Here is a 15,850-nt window from a genome sequence, read left to right on the forward strand (position 1 = left end):
TTCCCGGGGGAAGTTTGATGCGGCGAACCTCCCGGAAGTGGCTCTCACGGAGACTGCGCACTGAGCCTGAGCGGGAGAGCTGCGGCGAGGCCGCTGGCGGAGCAAGGCGAGGGTGGAGGCTGGTCTCGCACTCTAGCCTCTAGCACACAGGATTTACTTTCTACTTGCGCTGGGCTGAGGTACCCATGACGGAGTTATCCGAGCCGAAGAAAACCTGCTCCGGGTGAGCCCGAGCCGCCGCGGAAATGCGATGGCCGAAGAGCGGGCACTGAGGACCAGACCGAGGTGGGAGTCAAAGCATGGGACGTAACCATGATTTTGGCGGTCTTCGCCCCACCCGAGTGAGGCCAGCGTCTCCAGAATGTTGAGACCAACCACGCCTACCAAGATGTTCTTCCCCTGAGTGAGGATTTCTAAGCGCTCTGCTCCATGACACGGACGGGAAATTGAGGCACAAGGCAGCGGCATCTGTTGCATGGAAGTCTTTGTTACTCTGTCCCTCTGATCTTCTTCCCTTGACTCACTCCAGTCCAGTCCGAAATACCCTTCTACAGATCTTCCCGGCGCTCGCCGTCCTGACTTTCCCGTCCCTCGCTCCGAGAGACACTTCCTCTTCTTTTTTTCTTTTTTCTCAAATATTCTCATCATGTTCCTTCTCATATACGCCTCCGGTCCTGAGTTCACACACACTTATCTCTCCCCTCCCTTCCTTGCAGTCTCTTTGCTTTCACCCTCCCGCTTCTTTACTTTGACACAAATAGACCCTTAAGTTAGTGTTTGGGGGGCAACCGCAGGCAAATGGTGTAGACCATGTCTGGATCATACTTTATGTCATTCGAGACTGGGTAAGAGGCAGTTTAGAGCTCCATAGAGGGAGTTTGATGACTTGGCTTCTGTTGAGTTCATCTGTTACCGCCGTGGTTTACTCACTGAGCCTCTCCAAGCCATTTTGTTTTCTATGAAGAAGGAAGCTGGATTAGGCCAACCCTAAGGCCCTCCTTCCCAACTCTAAAATTCTTCGTCTCCTCAAACCATTCACTAAACGGTTGCATAGACGCAGTCCTCTGACAAGTTGGGAACAAAAGAATAAAAACAACCATTTTAGAATCACGTGTCCAGTTTAGGTGCTATTCAGACATGAGGAAAGTTTGGATAAGACGAAAATAGTTCTTTTTGATGTTTGATGAGGTTCTCATTCCATAGTAAAGTACTTGTGAGCTGCTTTTGTTTAGGTGATTATTGGAATTAACAAATACAGTACATAGTAAAATGTCTTACCGAACTTTCTCATTTTGTTTCTTTAGATTGGATTTCAAACCAAGGTACTGGATTCTCCTAGAAAACATAAAGAGTGTGTAACAGTGAACATGGCGTAATCTGCATTAACATCCCACAGTGTGAAGGCATGACAATTAAGGAACACACATGGACTTGTGGCACATGGAAATGTGTGCACAGAAAAAGGAAATCTGTAGTTCTTTGAAAACAGGAAGGAGTTCTTCCTCACCAAAATGGGTACCTTCTGTTCAGTTATCAAGTTTGAAAATCTACAAGAAGTAAAGAGACTTTGTCACTGGGGTCCCATTATAGCCCTTGGTGTTATAGCAATATGTTCTACCATGGCCATGATTGACTCTGTGTTGTGGTATTGGCCCTTACATACTACTGGAGGAAGCATGAACTTTATCATGTTGATAAATTGGACTGTCATGATTCTTTATAATTACTTCAATGCCATGTTTGTTGGTCCTGGCTTCGTCCCTCTGGGGTGGAAACCGGTAAGAAAAAGATTCCTTAAGATGGTGAACCCTCATGATAATCATATATTTAGTTTTTGCCTTATCTGCCAACCAATAAGGTCAGACACAGCCTGCTCTTCGCTTTGGTAGAGACTAAGTGTATTATTCTAATCACCAATCATTTAGAGCTCAAAGAATTTATTTTATACTGGTTTGAAAGTATGGATCTAAGTTAGTATTTCCCAAAGCAATTTCATTAAATACTTCTGCATTTAAAAAAAAAAAAAAAAAAAAGGAGGGGTGGTGATGAGTGCATAAGTTTCTAGGAAACACTGCATATCATTCACCTCATAATTCTACAGTGTGGTTTGGCTCTAGGATCTTTTTTCATGTAACATATTAACATCCCTTATAACTGAGAAAAACTCTTTGGAAACTACTGTTTTAAACCATAAAGTATTCAGAAATAACGGGCAGCCTGGTAATAACAAGTCATGCCTTATGAATAAATACTATGGTTTGATTTTCTTTTATGGGAGATGGGGAAAGGATGGAATTTGAATTTTAACTTGCATTTCCAGCCATTTGAGTTAAAATATTTTTAAATAATGAATTTCTGGTAACAGCAACATCACTTTTCCAATTACCCAGAGGTTTATGTTTTGTTTCTATTTTGCTGCCAAGGAAAATTCTCAGGATAGCATGTACCTTCAATACTGTAAAGTCTGCCAAGCATACAAGGCACCACGGTCACATCATTGCAGAAAGTGTAACAGGTACTGTCTGTCTTTGCTATTTATTGGGGATTGATCAACTTGATTACTGGTCTTTTGTTGTTATTCTTTCTACCACATCAATCCTAGTTTTATTTTCTGCAAGGTGGCTGCTTTATAAATAATGTTGTCAAAATAATTGTGTCATAATCTTCATTTTACTTTTACATCGTCAATTCTGTTAATAAGTATTACTCTTTTTTGTTATAGTGAAAAGATTTTTCTAGAAAAGTACAGGTTTACTTTGCTTCTTGCCTTGCCAAGAGCAGGGTAAAAAGTTATACCTTTAGGTTGTTTTCATAAATCAGGATTAATTGTCGACTGTCATCTTGACTAGCCTTGGAATTGTTCTGAGTCTAAATTATAAAGGAGACCTGCTTTTTCCATTATTTAGTTGACTAACATTTACAGTTTATACAGATCTACTAAATGAATCCAGGTGCCTGCTATCAGAGGTGTTTTATATACAAAACTTAATTGGAAGAAAACAGAATCACTATGAAAAATGTGAATTAAGCTAGAACCTTTTTTAATGAACACCTATGTCCACGGATAAATAAGAAATTTATGATGAGAATGCTGAGGGGGAGGACCATTAGGGGGACCATTGGAGGAGCAAATGAAGTTTAGTTTGAGGCAAGAAAATTTTCTTCTAGCAGCCTCAAGGAAGGGAAACAGAGTAAGACTTTGCTCACTAAACCACATCTTATATTCCGGAGTTAGCTTGCTTAGCTTAGAGACTCCACATCTAAAGGATAAGAACAGGAAGGAAGGAAGTTACAAGCGTCTGCTAGGCCCCATCAACCCCAGTGGAGATTTATAAGTAATTTTGTTCAGTCTCTGTTGTATTCCACTTCAGTCACTGCATTTCAGAGCTAGAGGAAAACCAGGAACCATGCTCATTTCTTTATAATGAACCTCTCAGTGGGCCTCCAGACTTCTTTAAACAAAGTCACTTGTAGCAGACATCTTTTCCTCAGATGCTGTTACAAAGCCTGCCCTTTCTTGTGTTGTTTAAAATTTAAAAGAAGTCACTGTTTAAAAACTCATAAAGATTTTTCTTTGTGTTCCATGAAGTGTAATTCCTCTGTGACCATGCATGGACATGCTAGATTCCGATGTGCTTGATCTTTTGAAGACCAAAGTTATTTAAAGTAGACAGGATTTTCTGCCTCACGTTTTATGTAAATTTTTCTTGTTAGGTGTGTGATGAAGATGGACCATCACTGCCCTTGGATCAACAACTGCTGTGGTTACCAAAATCATGCTTCGTTCACACTGTTTCTCCTTTTAGCACCACTGGGTTGTATTCATGCTGCCTTTATTTTTGTTATGACAATGTATACACAGCTTTATAATCGGGTAAGTGAAAATGTTATAAAATCATGCCAGCTTAAATAGTAGTTATTAAGATTATTTAAGAAGTTCCTTTTGGAAATATGCTTTGTACAATTTAGGTGGGGAAATAGAACTTTGTTGTATAATCCTCTGTAAGGATTCCTTTTAAAAAAGCAGTAAAACAGTTTTTAAGATGAGGAAAGATTATTTTGTCCTGGAAACTCACCTTATATGCTCTAGTTGAAGTTGACAGTTATTTTAGTACTATCTATAACTTACTGGACTTCAAACTTGGTAGCTGTGGTAAAGAATAGTTAGAGGAAAAAGCAGAAGAGGGAGAAAAAAGACAATACTAGTGCTTTCTGTTTCCATTCGATCCTGTGGCCAGATGTAGTTCTTTTGTTCATTTCTAAATCCAGTGTCCTGGAACGTGGCTCACAGAGCAGGTGCACATTCTAAGATATGGTGCAACTGACTGAGTTGATTTATGGGCAAGTAGTCATGAGATAAAGTTCAGTAGTCACAAATTGAGGTCCCTAAAGAGGCCTGGAGGGTCAATGAGGGAAACAGGCCTGGTGGGATGTGGTAAACTGGAAAACACAGGTCCTTCACACAGGGAACAACCCATATTTGACTTCAGCCAGTTCTTGATGTTTGGAAATCCAGCCTGGTGATGCCAGATCATCCGGTTTTTCAAGAAAAATCTGAAAATCTGGACTTTTTATGTGAAATCTGATTTCTAAATCACTAAACTTCTAAATGTTGATACCTAACTCTGAATATTTTAAAACATTTTGTAGGCCAGGCAGTACACATCAGCAGGCCATATTCGGCCTACATTTTGCTAGTTTTTAAACCTCTCGTTGTGGAACATGAGGGAAGAAACCACTGAATCCTAGGCTATGTTTGTCGCTGTGGAAATCACTGTAAATAGAGGAAAACAAGGAGAGGATGGGAGACGCAGTTACAGCTTAGATTGGTGTTGTTCATGCATAGTAATGTTTGTGCGGTCTTCCTAACACTTTCTGAGGGAACAATAACAAACAAACAAAAAACGTTTTAGAATACTGAAGAATGACATCGTGCATATCAGTATGAGTTCAAACCACAGTATTGATTAGAAACAGCTCTGTTTGCTTTGACCACAGTGTCAAGTTGTCATTTGTTGATCTTTTTGACCAAGTTATTTTAAATGGTACAGTAGAGTATGACCGTTTACGACAACCAAGTATTTCAAGTGTGTGTTGTTGTTATTGTTTATAGCTCTCCTTTGGGTGGAACACGGTAAAGATTGATATGAGTGCAGCCCGGAGAGATCCTCTTCCGATTATTCCCTTTGGATTAGCTGCATTTGCTGCCACCTTGTTTGCCTTGGGATTAGCTTTAGGAACAACCATAGCTGTTGGAATGTTGTTTTTTATCCAGGTAAGTTCCTCTATTACCTCTAGCTAAAGTTGTCAAGTTATTGGGGCCGCTTGTAGCGAGAAAGAGATAAAGCTTCCATTTAAGTATGCAGTGTGAAATGGAGATTATTGTTACTTATTCCATCTAGGTGATTAATTTAATCTTCTACTAGTCAGATAATTTTGAAGTGACTTTGCCAGAATTTCTAGGTTATTGATTTAATTTTAAAAATACTAACTTAGAGTTATATAGCATTTTATACTTGAGAAAGCTCTTCTCACCGTCTCTCTTGATCTTCACATCAACTCCAAAAGAGGTCGAAGAGGAGTATTATTTTCCCTTCCTTACAGATGAGTAATTAAGTCACAGGAAGGTTAAGTGACATAGCCAAGATCATCCATTCATGTATTCAGTAAACATATATTCAACAAACATGATTATTGTTATTTTATAGTAGCATATATTAAATCAAAATCATAATAACATAGCTAACATTTATTGAGTGCTGTTTTAGGCTTTTTACATGTGTCAGCTCATTTAATCTCCATAACAACCCTGTAATATAGGTGCTATTTAATGTCTACTCTGTGATGAATCACTTTGCTAATTACTGAGGCTACAAGAATGAAAATGAAGAGGTTCCTGCCATTAGGGGACTCACAATGAGTGGTGAAGAGTTAATTAATACAGGGTCATGTGTATAGCATAGATCTATGTACAAAGTGCAGTGAGAACACAGAGAAGGAGGATGTGGCCCTGAATGGATCAAAAAATCGTTCTTAAGACTCATTTCATTCGCTTCATTAGTTTATTCATTCATTGAAAGCCCACTGTGGACCAGGTGTTGTGCTGGGCCCTTGGAATATGATAAGGACTCCCAGTCCGGGGTTGTTCTTACTGCGTCACACTGTCTCCACGAAGGCACATGGAGACTTCACAGAATTGCAGGACGTATAGAGTTAGAAACGCTGGGCTTGAGGCCCTGATGCGTCTCCCGGCCCTTTTTGAACTCTTGGTTTTAAAATAACCTGGTTTTGGTTATAGTTCACGTTTTCTACTAGCCTGGCATCAAATTCTTTGAAAAATTTTCCCCAATTCCTATAATTAAGAATCATATTAGAAATAAACTAAAATCCTGTGGTGTAAAAACCTACATAAATGGAATTGTCATAGCTAGGAAAATCAAAAAATAGAATCAAGACTGAAAATATTCAGTTTTTACGGCAAGCAAAATATCTAGGTTGACTGAAATGAGTCCCTGTTACGTGTAATAAATAGATTAATCATGCATTTAAGATTAAAAATAGTGGTAAAAGATTTTAATAGCATAATACATCTATATAATACTGATTGAATGGATTATATCAATATTTTATTAATACTCTGAAAAACTTAGAAGATGGTACTTAAAACATGATTTTTTATTTAAACAGTAGATTCAGATTTGACTGTGGATCGATGTAATCATTCATGTGAAGATGTACAGTGGTTAAGAGTCAGATGGACCACACTCTGCTACTTAATCTCTGTTATCCTGATATCTTCATCTATGGAGTGGAACAATAAAAACTACCTCGTAGGGTTAGTGTAAAGATGATAATCTTAAATGAACCAGTCACATGATGAAATTTTACTATTTATCATTTAATTTCCAGATGAAAATAATTCTCAGAAACAAAACTTCTATTGAATCATGGATTGAAGAGAAGGTAAATTTTATAATTGTTTCCTCAATATCGACAAGGTACTGATTAACTAATAGACCAGATTAACTAATAAATGCCCCAAAATGAAAACTTGGCTACCAAATGGCTTCCTTACGTCATTTGCATGCCATGTAAAAGGTGATCATAGGAACCGTTTGATTTATTCTTGGTTTAATATGACTCCCACAGAGCTATCTCCCACACACTGAGTTGTTGAAGAGGCCTAAGCCACACATGAAACCATTTGGCTGTACTCTCTCAGACTGGAGGAGAAGGCAACCCATTGGGAAAGGAACTTCCGTCCTACCAAGGTGCCATCGCATAGGCTTTAGACATCAGATAGGCTTATAACATTCAGCTGTTACAAAGCTCACGACTTCCAGTACATACTTCACACTGTCCACTGTGATTCTGATATGAAAAGTACATCTGACTACCCCACTCCCTATTTAAAACTTCTCAGAGCCTCACTATCACTGTAGCAGGGGTTGTAAACCCAAATGCACTACAGCCCGGGCAGATAACCTAGATGCGGGGAGCCAGCCTGTGGGCCAGAGCTGCCCGGCGACGAAGCTGATTGGTACCACAGGGAAATCCTCACCCAGTATTGTGAGATCGTATAATTTTTTTTTTTTTTTTTCCAAGAAAAGTCAGAGATCTGGATTTCTGTGTTAACCTCCTTTCTATTTTTAAGCATTGGCAAGCAATTCAAATTAAAAACAAACAAACAAAAAACCTTTGTGGGACAAATAAAACACACCTGTAGGACACATTTAGCCCCCTGGCAGCCAGCTGGTGAGCTTTCATTTACAGCAGCAGTTCTCAAACTTTTTGGTCTCAGGACCTTTTACATTCTCAAAAATTTTGTTAAGGACACTAAAGAGCTTTTGTTAATGTGTATTATATCTATTGACATTTGCCTTATTTTCTAACTGAGAAAATCTTTGAATATTTATTATTTCATTAAAAAAAACAATAAATCCATTATATGTTAATAAAGATAACATGTGTTTTGGGAAAAATAATTAAATTTTCCAAAATAAAATAGGAAGTGGTGTGTTTTTTTTTTATAAATCTCTTTAATATCTGACTTAACAGAAGACAGTTGGATTCTCACATCTACTTCTGCATTCAATCTGTTGAGATATGCTGCTTTGATTGAAGTATATGAAGAAAATTCAGCCTCAGATAAGTAGGTAGAAAAGGGTGGAGTATTTTAACATGTCTTTTAGGTAATAGTGGATATTCCTTGATAATATATTAAAGCTTGACGAGTGCTAGTTCTTGAGAGGTTAGTTGCATGTGAGATCTGAAACTACATCAGTAAACTTTTTGTATTCTTTTGTATTTAAATCCATCAAACTATCTTGCTCTTTGAATGGATCTGGTACCCATATAGGGCATCAGGCATTGGTCATTTGGAAAATAGTAGTTTACAGCGTTACACAGATTTTTAAAATGTTGACACATTTCATTATACAATATCTAAAAGCCGCATTCATTCATATCACTACCAATTTTATGGGGAAAATCTTTAAATATTGGAAAGCTGTCAAGCTCATAGTGGTGGCTATAAATTTTCCAAATTCCAATTTTCACTTGAAAGCCTTATTTTTTCCACTGGCAACAAATACTCAGTTGTTTATGTGAAGTAACAGCCTGACTTTGTTCATTTTCGAGAAGACGTCCACTAAATACTGAAGTCTGAATAACCTTGGTTTTTCTGTTACATTACTCATTCTTTCATGTAAAAATAGCGTTACATGAAAAAAGCTGGCTACACAGCTTTTGTTAGCTCACAACTCAAACAAGTGTTTTTCTTGAGATAAGCACTTTGGCAAGCTTTATGTGTACTTTCCATTTTGTCACACAGAATATTAAAAAGACATCTACTTAAAAAAAAAAAAAAGACATCTACTTGAGGGCTGAGAGTTAATAAAAATAATTTTTATTTCTTCATCAAATTTTTATGTAAAACTGGGCTTTTTGTTGGTTTGGTTTTGTTTGAATTATGACTGTGTAGCAGTGAAGAATATAGCACCTATTAATACAGTTTGGTGCCACTGTCTTGATTCCTGCTTAAGATGCCAGCAATTTTACCCACCATTGCAAATGTCAACACCATGAAGAAGGCAAATAACATCTTCGTATTATTATGAAAGTTGTCTGACTTTGTTGAACTCCAAGAAAAGGTCTTGGGGACTCAAGGAGGTATGCAAAGCATACTTTGAGAACCACTGATGTACGGGTTTAAGTCCAAGCTCCTTAGCTTATGCGTAGTATCAATAAAACCTTTTATGTCTTCCTCTTACCTGCTTCTCCAACTTCATTTCCACCCCTCCCACCCCATTCACACTCAATACCAGCTAATACCAAATAGTTTGCACATCTTATGCTTCTGTATCCACATGTTGTTCCCTCTGCCTAGAATATTCTTTCCCCCTATTTTTTGCCTAATTTCTTGTCCCTCAACACTTAATTTAGCTGTCACTTCCTCCAAGGAACCTTCCTTGACTTTCCCTAGACTAAGTTAAGTACTTTTGTAACGTTTTCCTGTAGCACTTACTGCACATCTCTGTCACCTTTTAACACACAGTATTGCTGGAATCCCCCATCTTCACTGAGTGCTTCTCTTAAAGACCGTGCCTTGGTTGTTTCTGTAAGCTACTCTCATCCTTAGCACTTTTTCTTTCTTAATATTCTAGATCTCTGTTCTCTGAGGCTCTTAATTCATTTTGAAGACTCTGAAGCTTTTGCTTATAGAAAGGGAAAAGAAATTACCCTTTACTGTCTGGGTGGGGATGGACTTACATGTTGTCATGTTACAGCTTGACAATTCTTTTAATTGAATTAACATCATCACTTTATAAGTAACTGCAAAAGCTTTTCCCTAAAATACTATCCCCTGATAATAAAATATTTCAAGGTATCATCTCTAGTTAGCATAATGTGTTGACATTAGATTAACAGTGTTTTTTTGCTAATGACCAAAGCTCTTTGTAAAGTGCCATGCTAAATATAGAAGTTATTTTAAAACTGGCACTCTGTTGATCAGTAAAAATCAAATAAATGATTGTATTGATATTAAGTTAAAATGTATCAGAATTACAGATTTTGTTACACTGTAAGTATCAACTGGATTTGTACACTTATTGTAGGAATAAATGGTGTATCTCTATACCACTAGGTGTCAGTGGAATTTCAGAAATTCTAAGAAATTTCTTAGAAATTTCTATCAGAAATTTTAAGCCAGTTTATCCCTTTAAGTAAAAGCTAACAATTTAAATGCCTAGAATATAATTTATGAAACCTGAATATTTATATATATATGCATAAGATGTACATATAAATGCCTACATAAGTAAGTATATAGACATATGTAATGGTATTATATAAAACTGAAAGAAGATCTTTTACACATACCTGCTAGCTTTTAAAAAAAATAATTTTCATAGAATGATGACTCCCCCGTCACACCTTTCCTGGCCACTCACACACAGGTGTTGCTGCCACCCAGGGTGCAGCCATTGCATTCTAGTGCACCCCACCTAACGGTTCCTTCCATCCTGAATAAACCCTTGTTTTCTCTTAAACCTCCTTATCAATATGTCTTCTTTACACCTGGATTCCTTTGTTCTGCTGAACAAGCAGGAACATTGAGGACTTTTTCTATATGGTATAAAGTTACTAACTCCTTTAATAAACGTTTTTGAATGCTTAAATTTGGTCTTATTTAGGCATATTCCTGAGTAACTCCTGTCAGACATTTTCTGGATGGTCTCATACAAGGTTGGTATTGTGTGTCAAGTTCTTCCTATATTGCGATAAGTGTGTTTATTTCTCCTGTGTACTCTAACGTTACAACGAGGAGGAAGCAGTTTTAGGAATGGTACGAATTTGAGGAATAAATGTTCTCAATAGTATATTACTAAAAGCCATTTAAGACAGATGTATCTGCCATCTTACATCTTTGTTACCCACAGGCTAAAGATCGAATTCAATATTATCAACTAGATGAAGTCTTTGTTTTTCCTTATGATATGGGAAGTAGATGGAAGAACTTTAAACAGGTTTTTACATGGTCAGGGGTCCCCAAAGGAGATGGACTGGATTGGCCAATAAGAGAAGGCTGTCACCAGTACAGCTTAACAGTGAGTATTTTTGTTCAGATAGTCTTGCCTTTTTGCCTCACCTTCTTCCCCTTAACTTCTTAACTCCAATGGCATTTTATAGTAAAATAAGTAATAAGAATTTTTTCAGTATGTCAAATGAATCTAAATTCTAAAGCACTCCTTGTATCATGTCCCTCCTTCTATTTAAATCTTTCCTTATCTCTCCATACCTGTGAGATAAAGTCCTGATTCCTTAACTTAGTTTTATAAAATCTGGCCAAAAGCTACCTTTCACCTACATCCTAGCAGGAATCATCCTTTCCAATCAGCCTAGTCTACTCAGCGAATTCCTGGTACATTCCTGACCCCTAACTCTTCCCCAACACTGTTTTTTCTATGTCATCTGAGCTCCTCTTTATCAGAAATTATTCAGACCAGTTCCAGTGCCCTCTCTTCCATAAGGACTTATTTCCCCACTCTAGACTCAGCTGGATTTGGCACTTAATCATATACTAATGTATATTAGCACGTGAGGTCTCATTTTTATTTAATTCTTGTATCTTATGTTTTTAACTTAACTTGGCAAGATTCTAGGCAGAGGTTATTTCCCCTACTATATCTAGTGTAGTAACGTTTAATAAACTTGCTGAATAAGTGGAGAAAAGGAGTTGAAATGGTGACTTTTAAACAAGACTCATTGTTGGTGAATTTTGCAGTCTGTTTGCTGTCTCTCTAAAGAATCAGTGAGTCTCTGTATCCTCTTCACCTCAGGGACAAGCCCAGAAGCCCCCTGAGGGCAGAGAGCACATCTCCCTGATTCCTGGGCCACAGGGAGTGCTCTGTGAATAAAGACATTGGAGAGGGAACACTGAGAAGGAGGCCCCACTTCAGTACCAGTTTTTAGTCATAGGGCCTTCTTTCCATGCTAAAAAAAAAAAAAGAAAGAAAAAAAAAAGGCGGCCTTTAAATTGTCAGCAATTTGAAATGTTGGAAAATTGGGAGTTTGTCATGTCACTGTGCTATAGTAAATGAGAAAAGCCTGTTTTTAAAAATTGAGATAAGAGACTTCATTTTTTTTTTTTTATATCTTCCAAACAGATAGAACAGTTGAAACAAAAAGCAGATAAAAGAGTCAGAAGTGTAAGTAATTCTTTTGCAATGATACTAATTTCTTTTTCTTTTGTCAGGCTCTATACTTCTATGTAGCTTTTAAAATTGCCTTTGCGTAAAAACCAACTGTTAGCTTTTATTAAATAATATTTCTTAATACATTTGTTGAAATTTAATGCATATTGCTTTTGTTTTCATTTAAATAGTTTGGACTGGAGGTTTGGAGGGAATTTAGTCCATTTATATTGTCAGAAGATAAGTATCCTCAGTATAGTTCCCTAATGTGAAACTCGTCCTTACAGTGATACGGAATAATTCAACGGCCACTAGCTACATGTGGCTATTTAAATTTACATTAATTTAAATAAAATTAAAATTTAAGTCCCTTGGTTGCACCAGCCACATTAAAAGTGTTCAGTTGCTACATGTGTCTAGCGGCTGTCACACTGGATACCACAAGTATAAAACATTTCTATCACTGCAGAAAGTTCTACTGGACAGCACTGCTTCTAAAATGTCATTCTTAGCCATGTGCTTGAAATGAAGGGTAAGAAAAAACCTGAGAATTAGAAGCATCAATTAATTACCTTCTATAAAGGGCAGATAGGGAATCAGGAGGGAAACACTTGCCTGATATTTTGGGTCTACCTTTCACAGTTTACATTCAAACTTAAAAAACCTCAGGTATGGGTTAATGTTAAATTGTTCTTCTGCTCACTGATGACAGGTTCAGTATAAAGTAATAGAAGATTATAGTGGTACCTGCTGTCCTTTGAATAGAGGAATCAAAACCTTCTTCACGAGCCCCTGCACTGAAGAGCCTCGGATAAGGCTACAGAAAGGGGAGTTCATTTTAGCCACAAGAGGCTTACGGTAAGCGACAGAAAGCAGTGAATTTCTTCTTGAATGACGAAATTGGCATCTAGCCAAAAAAAAAAATTAATTTTAATCTTTTAAATATTTCAGATACTGGTTGTATGGAGATAAAATTCTTGATGATTCCATTAAAGAAGGTATGAAAGTGGAAGGGGGCGTTTAGAGGACAAGACTGCCAGCAATAACTGCAAATTTTACAAGAATAACTGTTATAAACAGTCACGTCACGTGCATTAGGGGAACTAAATAGGAAGGCACGTCATTAAACAACAAAAAGAAGCTCTTTGTATTATTCCTCCATACACTTGCATTTATCGGGTCTTTGCAATGATTAGCAAACATCACACCCCATACTTAACTGTGCGACAGGCACTTGCGGAAATGCTTCACTTGTGGTATTCAGGTCCCCAACAGCCCTCTGAGGTCCGTGCTGTCATTGACATTTTATTGGCGAGGGAACTGGAACGTGGAGAGGCTAAGCAACGTGCCCAAGGCCACACCGAATGCAGGTGGAGCCAAGACTCCAGCCCACGCAGTCTGGTTCCAGAGCCTATGACGAAGCTGCTATGCCATACGCACCCCCATTGAATGAATCGTCCTATTAAGTTATTATAAAAACTAATGAACTGAAACCGTGTCTTTGATTTTTTTATTTACTTTTAAGAATTGTTCCTTTTTAAAGTAAAGATTAACCCAGGATGCTCTTTTGAAAACACTGGATTAATCATAAATTAACCCATGTGACAGCTTAGGCAAGCTTGATATAGAAGTGCACAAGTTAGAGAAAGTCTAAAAGGAAAATTCACAAAGGCTACAGGGAGATAGTCCCCCGGAACAGATGAAGTATGACAGTGCCATCCATACTCCTTCATGGTCACACACGTACGTGAACACCAAGTTCGCCCCACTCCACTGGGGCTCTCCTGAACCACATCAGCTCCTTCCCCAGATGATGGAATTTGGGAAATATCTGTTTTCTAGCTTGTTAGGAACATTTTTTTAAAAAATTTTATTTATTTATTTAATTTTAACCTCATAATTGTGCTTATAAAAGATGGTGGGGGGTGGTAAAGTCTAACTAAAAGCTTATTAATTGGAAGTAATAGGACTAATGGGTCTCACAAATGTCATTGTGGTGTATCTGACTATTTCATACCAGTTTCATTTTCTCCCTCAGGTGTTTCAAGAATAAGAGGATGGTTTCCTAGAAACTGTGTAGAAAAGTGTCCCTGCGATGCTGAAACAGATCAAGCCCCAGAGGGTGAGAAGAAAAATAGATAGCCACTTTTAAAGTAAAATTACTCTAAGTCCGCTCCATTACTTGAAAATTGTACATATTACTAAAGAATTATGCAATGAGCCTACTCTGGTTAAGGTGTTCTTTTCCTCAAAGGTGCCCTAGTGCCATGATCTAAATATTTTTATTATCATTTTGAAATGGAGAAGCCATTCTGCACATACCTTTGAATTCCTGCACCTCGATGCCACCGCTCCCTCTCCCCAAAAGGAAAAACACTTCACCCAAGTAAGTCGATTGCATTTTCTCTAGGATTTTTTTATGCACTGCCCACGATGGACCTCACCTGCAGATATAGTTCCCCCTTTGCCAGGAGCATCTGCATGTGATGCTTTTATCCTCTCTCCCCCTCTGCCGAAATTTCTTATGTAATATTCTAGATACTACAGAACTTAATTTGCAGATTCAATGTAAGCTCAGATTTTATTACCTGTCTTTTAATAATGAAGATTTTGTCAAATCAAATAAAGATCAATGGATGTTCTGTATTAAATCATATTTTTTACTCAAAGTATCTTTCTTTTTGCTGACTAAAAAGGATTGTCTTAGTTCCTTATGGAAAAACTGCTTTACTGCCTTGTGAAAAATCGACATCTTTAATCATGAGTCTTAAAACATACATATTTGCCTCAAATTACCCAATTAATGGCATATTGAGATCACAGGATTCTGGGAGACTTTTTTTTTAATTGAAGTATAATTGATTGAGAATGTTACAGGTGTCCAGCAGTGATTCAGTTTTATATATATATATATGTATATATATTCAGTTTTATATATATATATATATGTATATATATACACATATATTCTTTTTCAGATTCTTTTCCATTATAGGTTATTACAACATATTGAATATAGTTCCCTGTGGTATACAGTAGGTTCTTGTTTATCTATTTTATATATAGTAGTGTGTATCTATTAATCCCAGATTCCTAATTTATCCTTCTTTGCCTCTTTCCCCTTTGGTAACCATAAGTTTGTTTTCTATGTCTGTGAGTCTATTTCTGTTTTTTAAATAAGTTCATTTGTATCATTTTCTTAGATTCCACATATTAGTGATATCATATGATACTTATCTTTCTCTGACTTCACTTAGTATGATAATCTCTAGGTCCGTCCATGTTGCTGCAGATGGCATTATTTCATTCTTTTTTATGGCTGGGTAGTATTCCACTGTATTTATATACCACATCTTTATCCATTCATCTGTCCATGGACATTTAGGTTGCTTCCATGTCTTGCCTATTGTAAATAGTGGTTCCATGAACATTGGGGCACGTGTATCTTTTTGAATTAGTTTTTTCAGCTTTTCTGGGTATATGCCCAGGAGTGGGATTGCTGGATCATATGGTAACTTAGTTTTAGTTTTTGAAGGAACCTCCATACTGTTCTCCATAGTGGCTGCACCAATTCCCCCCAACAGTGCAGGAGGGTTCCCTTTTCCTTCACACCCTCTCCTGCATTTATTGTTTGTAGACTTTTTGATGATGGC

General features: G+C 37.3%; 1 protein-coding gene across 4 annotated transcripts; it reads left to right on the forward strand.

Annotated features, from left to right (window-relative positions):
• The first annotated feature begins 54 nt into the window (after positions 1 to 54).
• Positions 55 to 14,866, forward strand: ZDHHC6 (zinc finger DHHC-type palmitoyltransferase 6). 4 transcript variants are annotated; one of them, XM_028164268.2, is made up of 11 exons: positions 55 to 403; positions 1,305 to 1,778; positions 2,424 to 2,515; positions 3,715 to 3,874; positions 5,114 to 5,275; positions 6,910 to 6,963; positions 10,944 to 11,111; positions 12,171 to 12,212; positions 12,910 to 13,055; positions 13,149 to 13,195; positions 14,236 to 14,866. In XM_028164268.2, the coding sequence occupies exons 2-11, from the start codon at positions 1,512 to 1,514 to the stop codon at positions 14,337 to 14,339; spliced, it is 1,242 nt and encodes a 413-aa protein (XP_028020069.1). In that variant the 5' UTR covers positions 55 to 403; positions 1,305 to 1,511; the 3' UTR covers positions 14,340 to 14,866. The 4 variants fall into 4 exon arrangements, with proteins under 4 accessions (XP_028020069.1, XP_028020068.1, XP_057387326.1 ...); XM_028164267.2 differs by having other exon boundaries at positions 55 to 285; XM_057531343.1 differs by having other exon boundaries at positions 55 to 285; positions 1,305 to 1,322.
• Positions 14,867 to 15,850: the final 984 nt, after the last annotated feature.

The sequence above is a fragment of the Balaenoptera acutorostrata genome, chromosome 16, assembly GCF_949987535.1.
Source record: "Balaenoptera acutorostrata chromosome 16, mBalAcu1.1, whole genome shotgun sequence".
NCBI lineage: Eukaryota > Metazoa > Chordata > Mammalia > Artiodactyla > Balaenopteridae > Balaenoptera > Balaenoptera acutorostrata.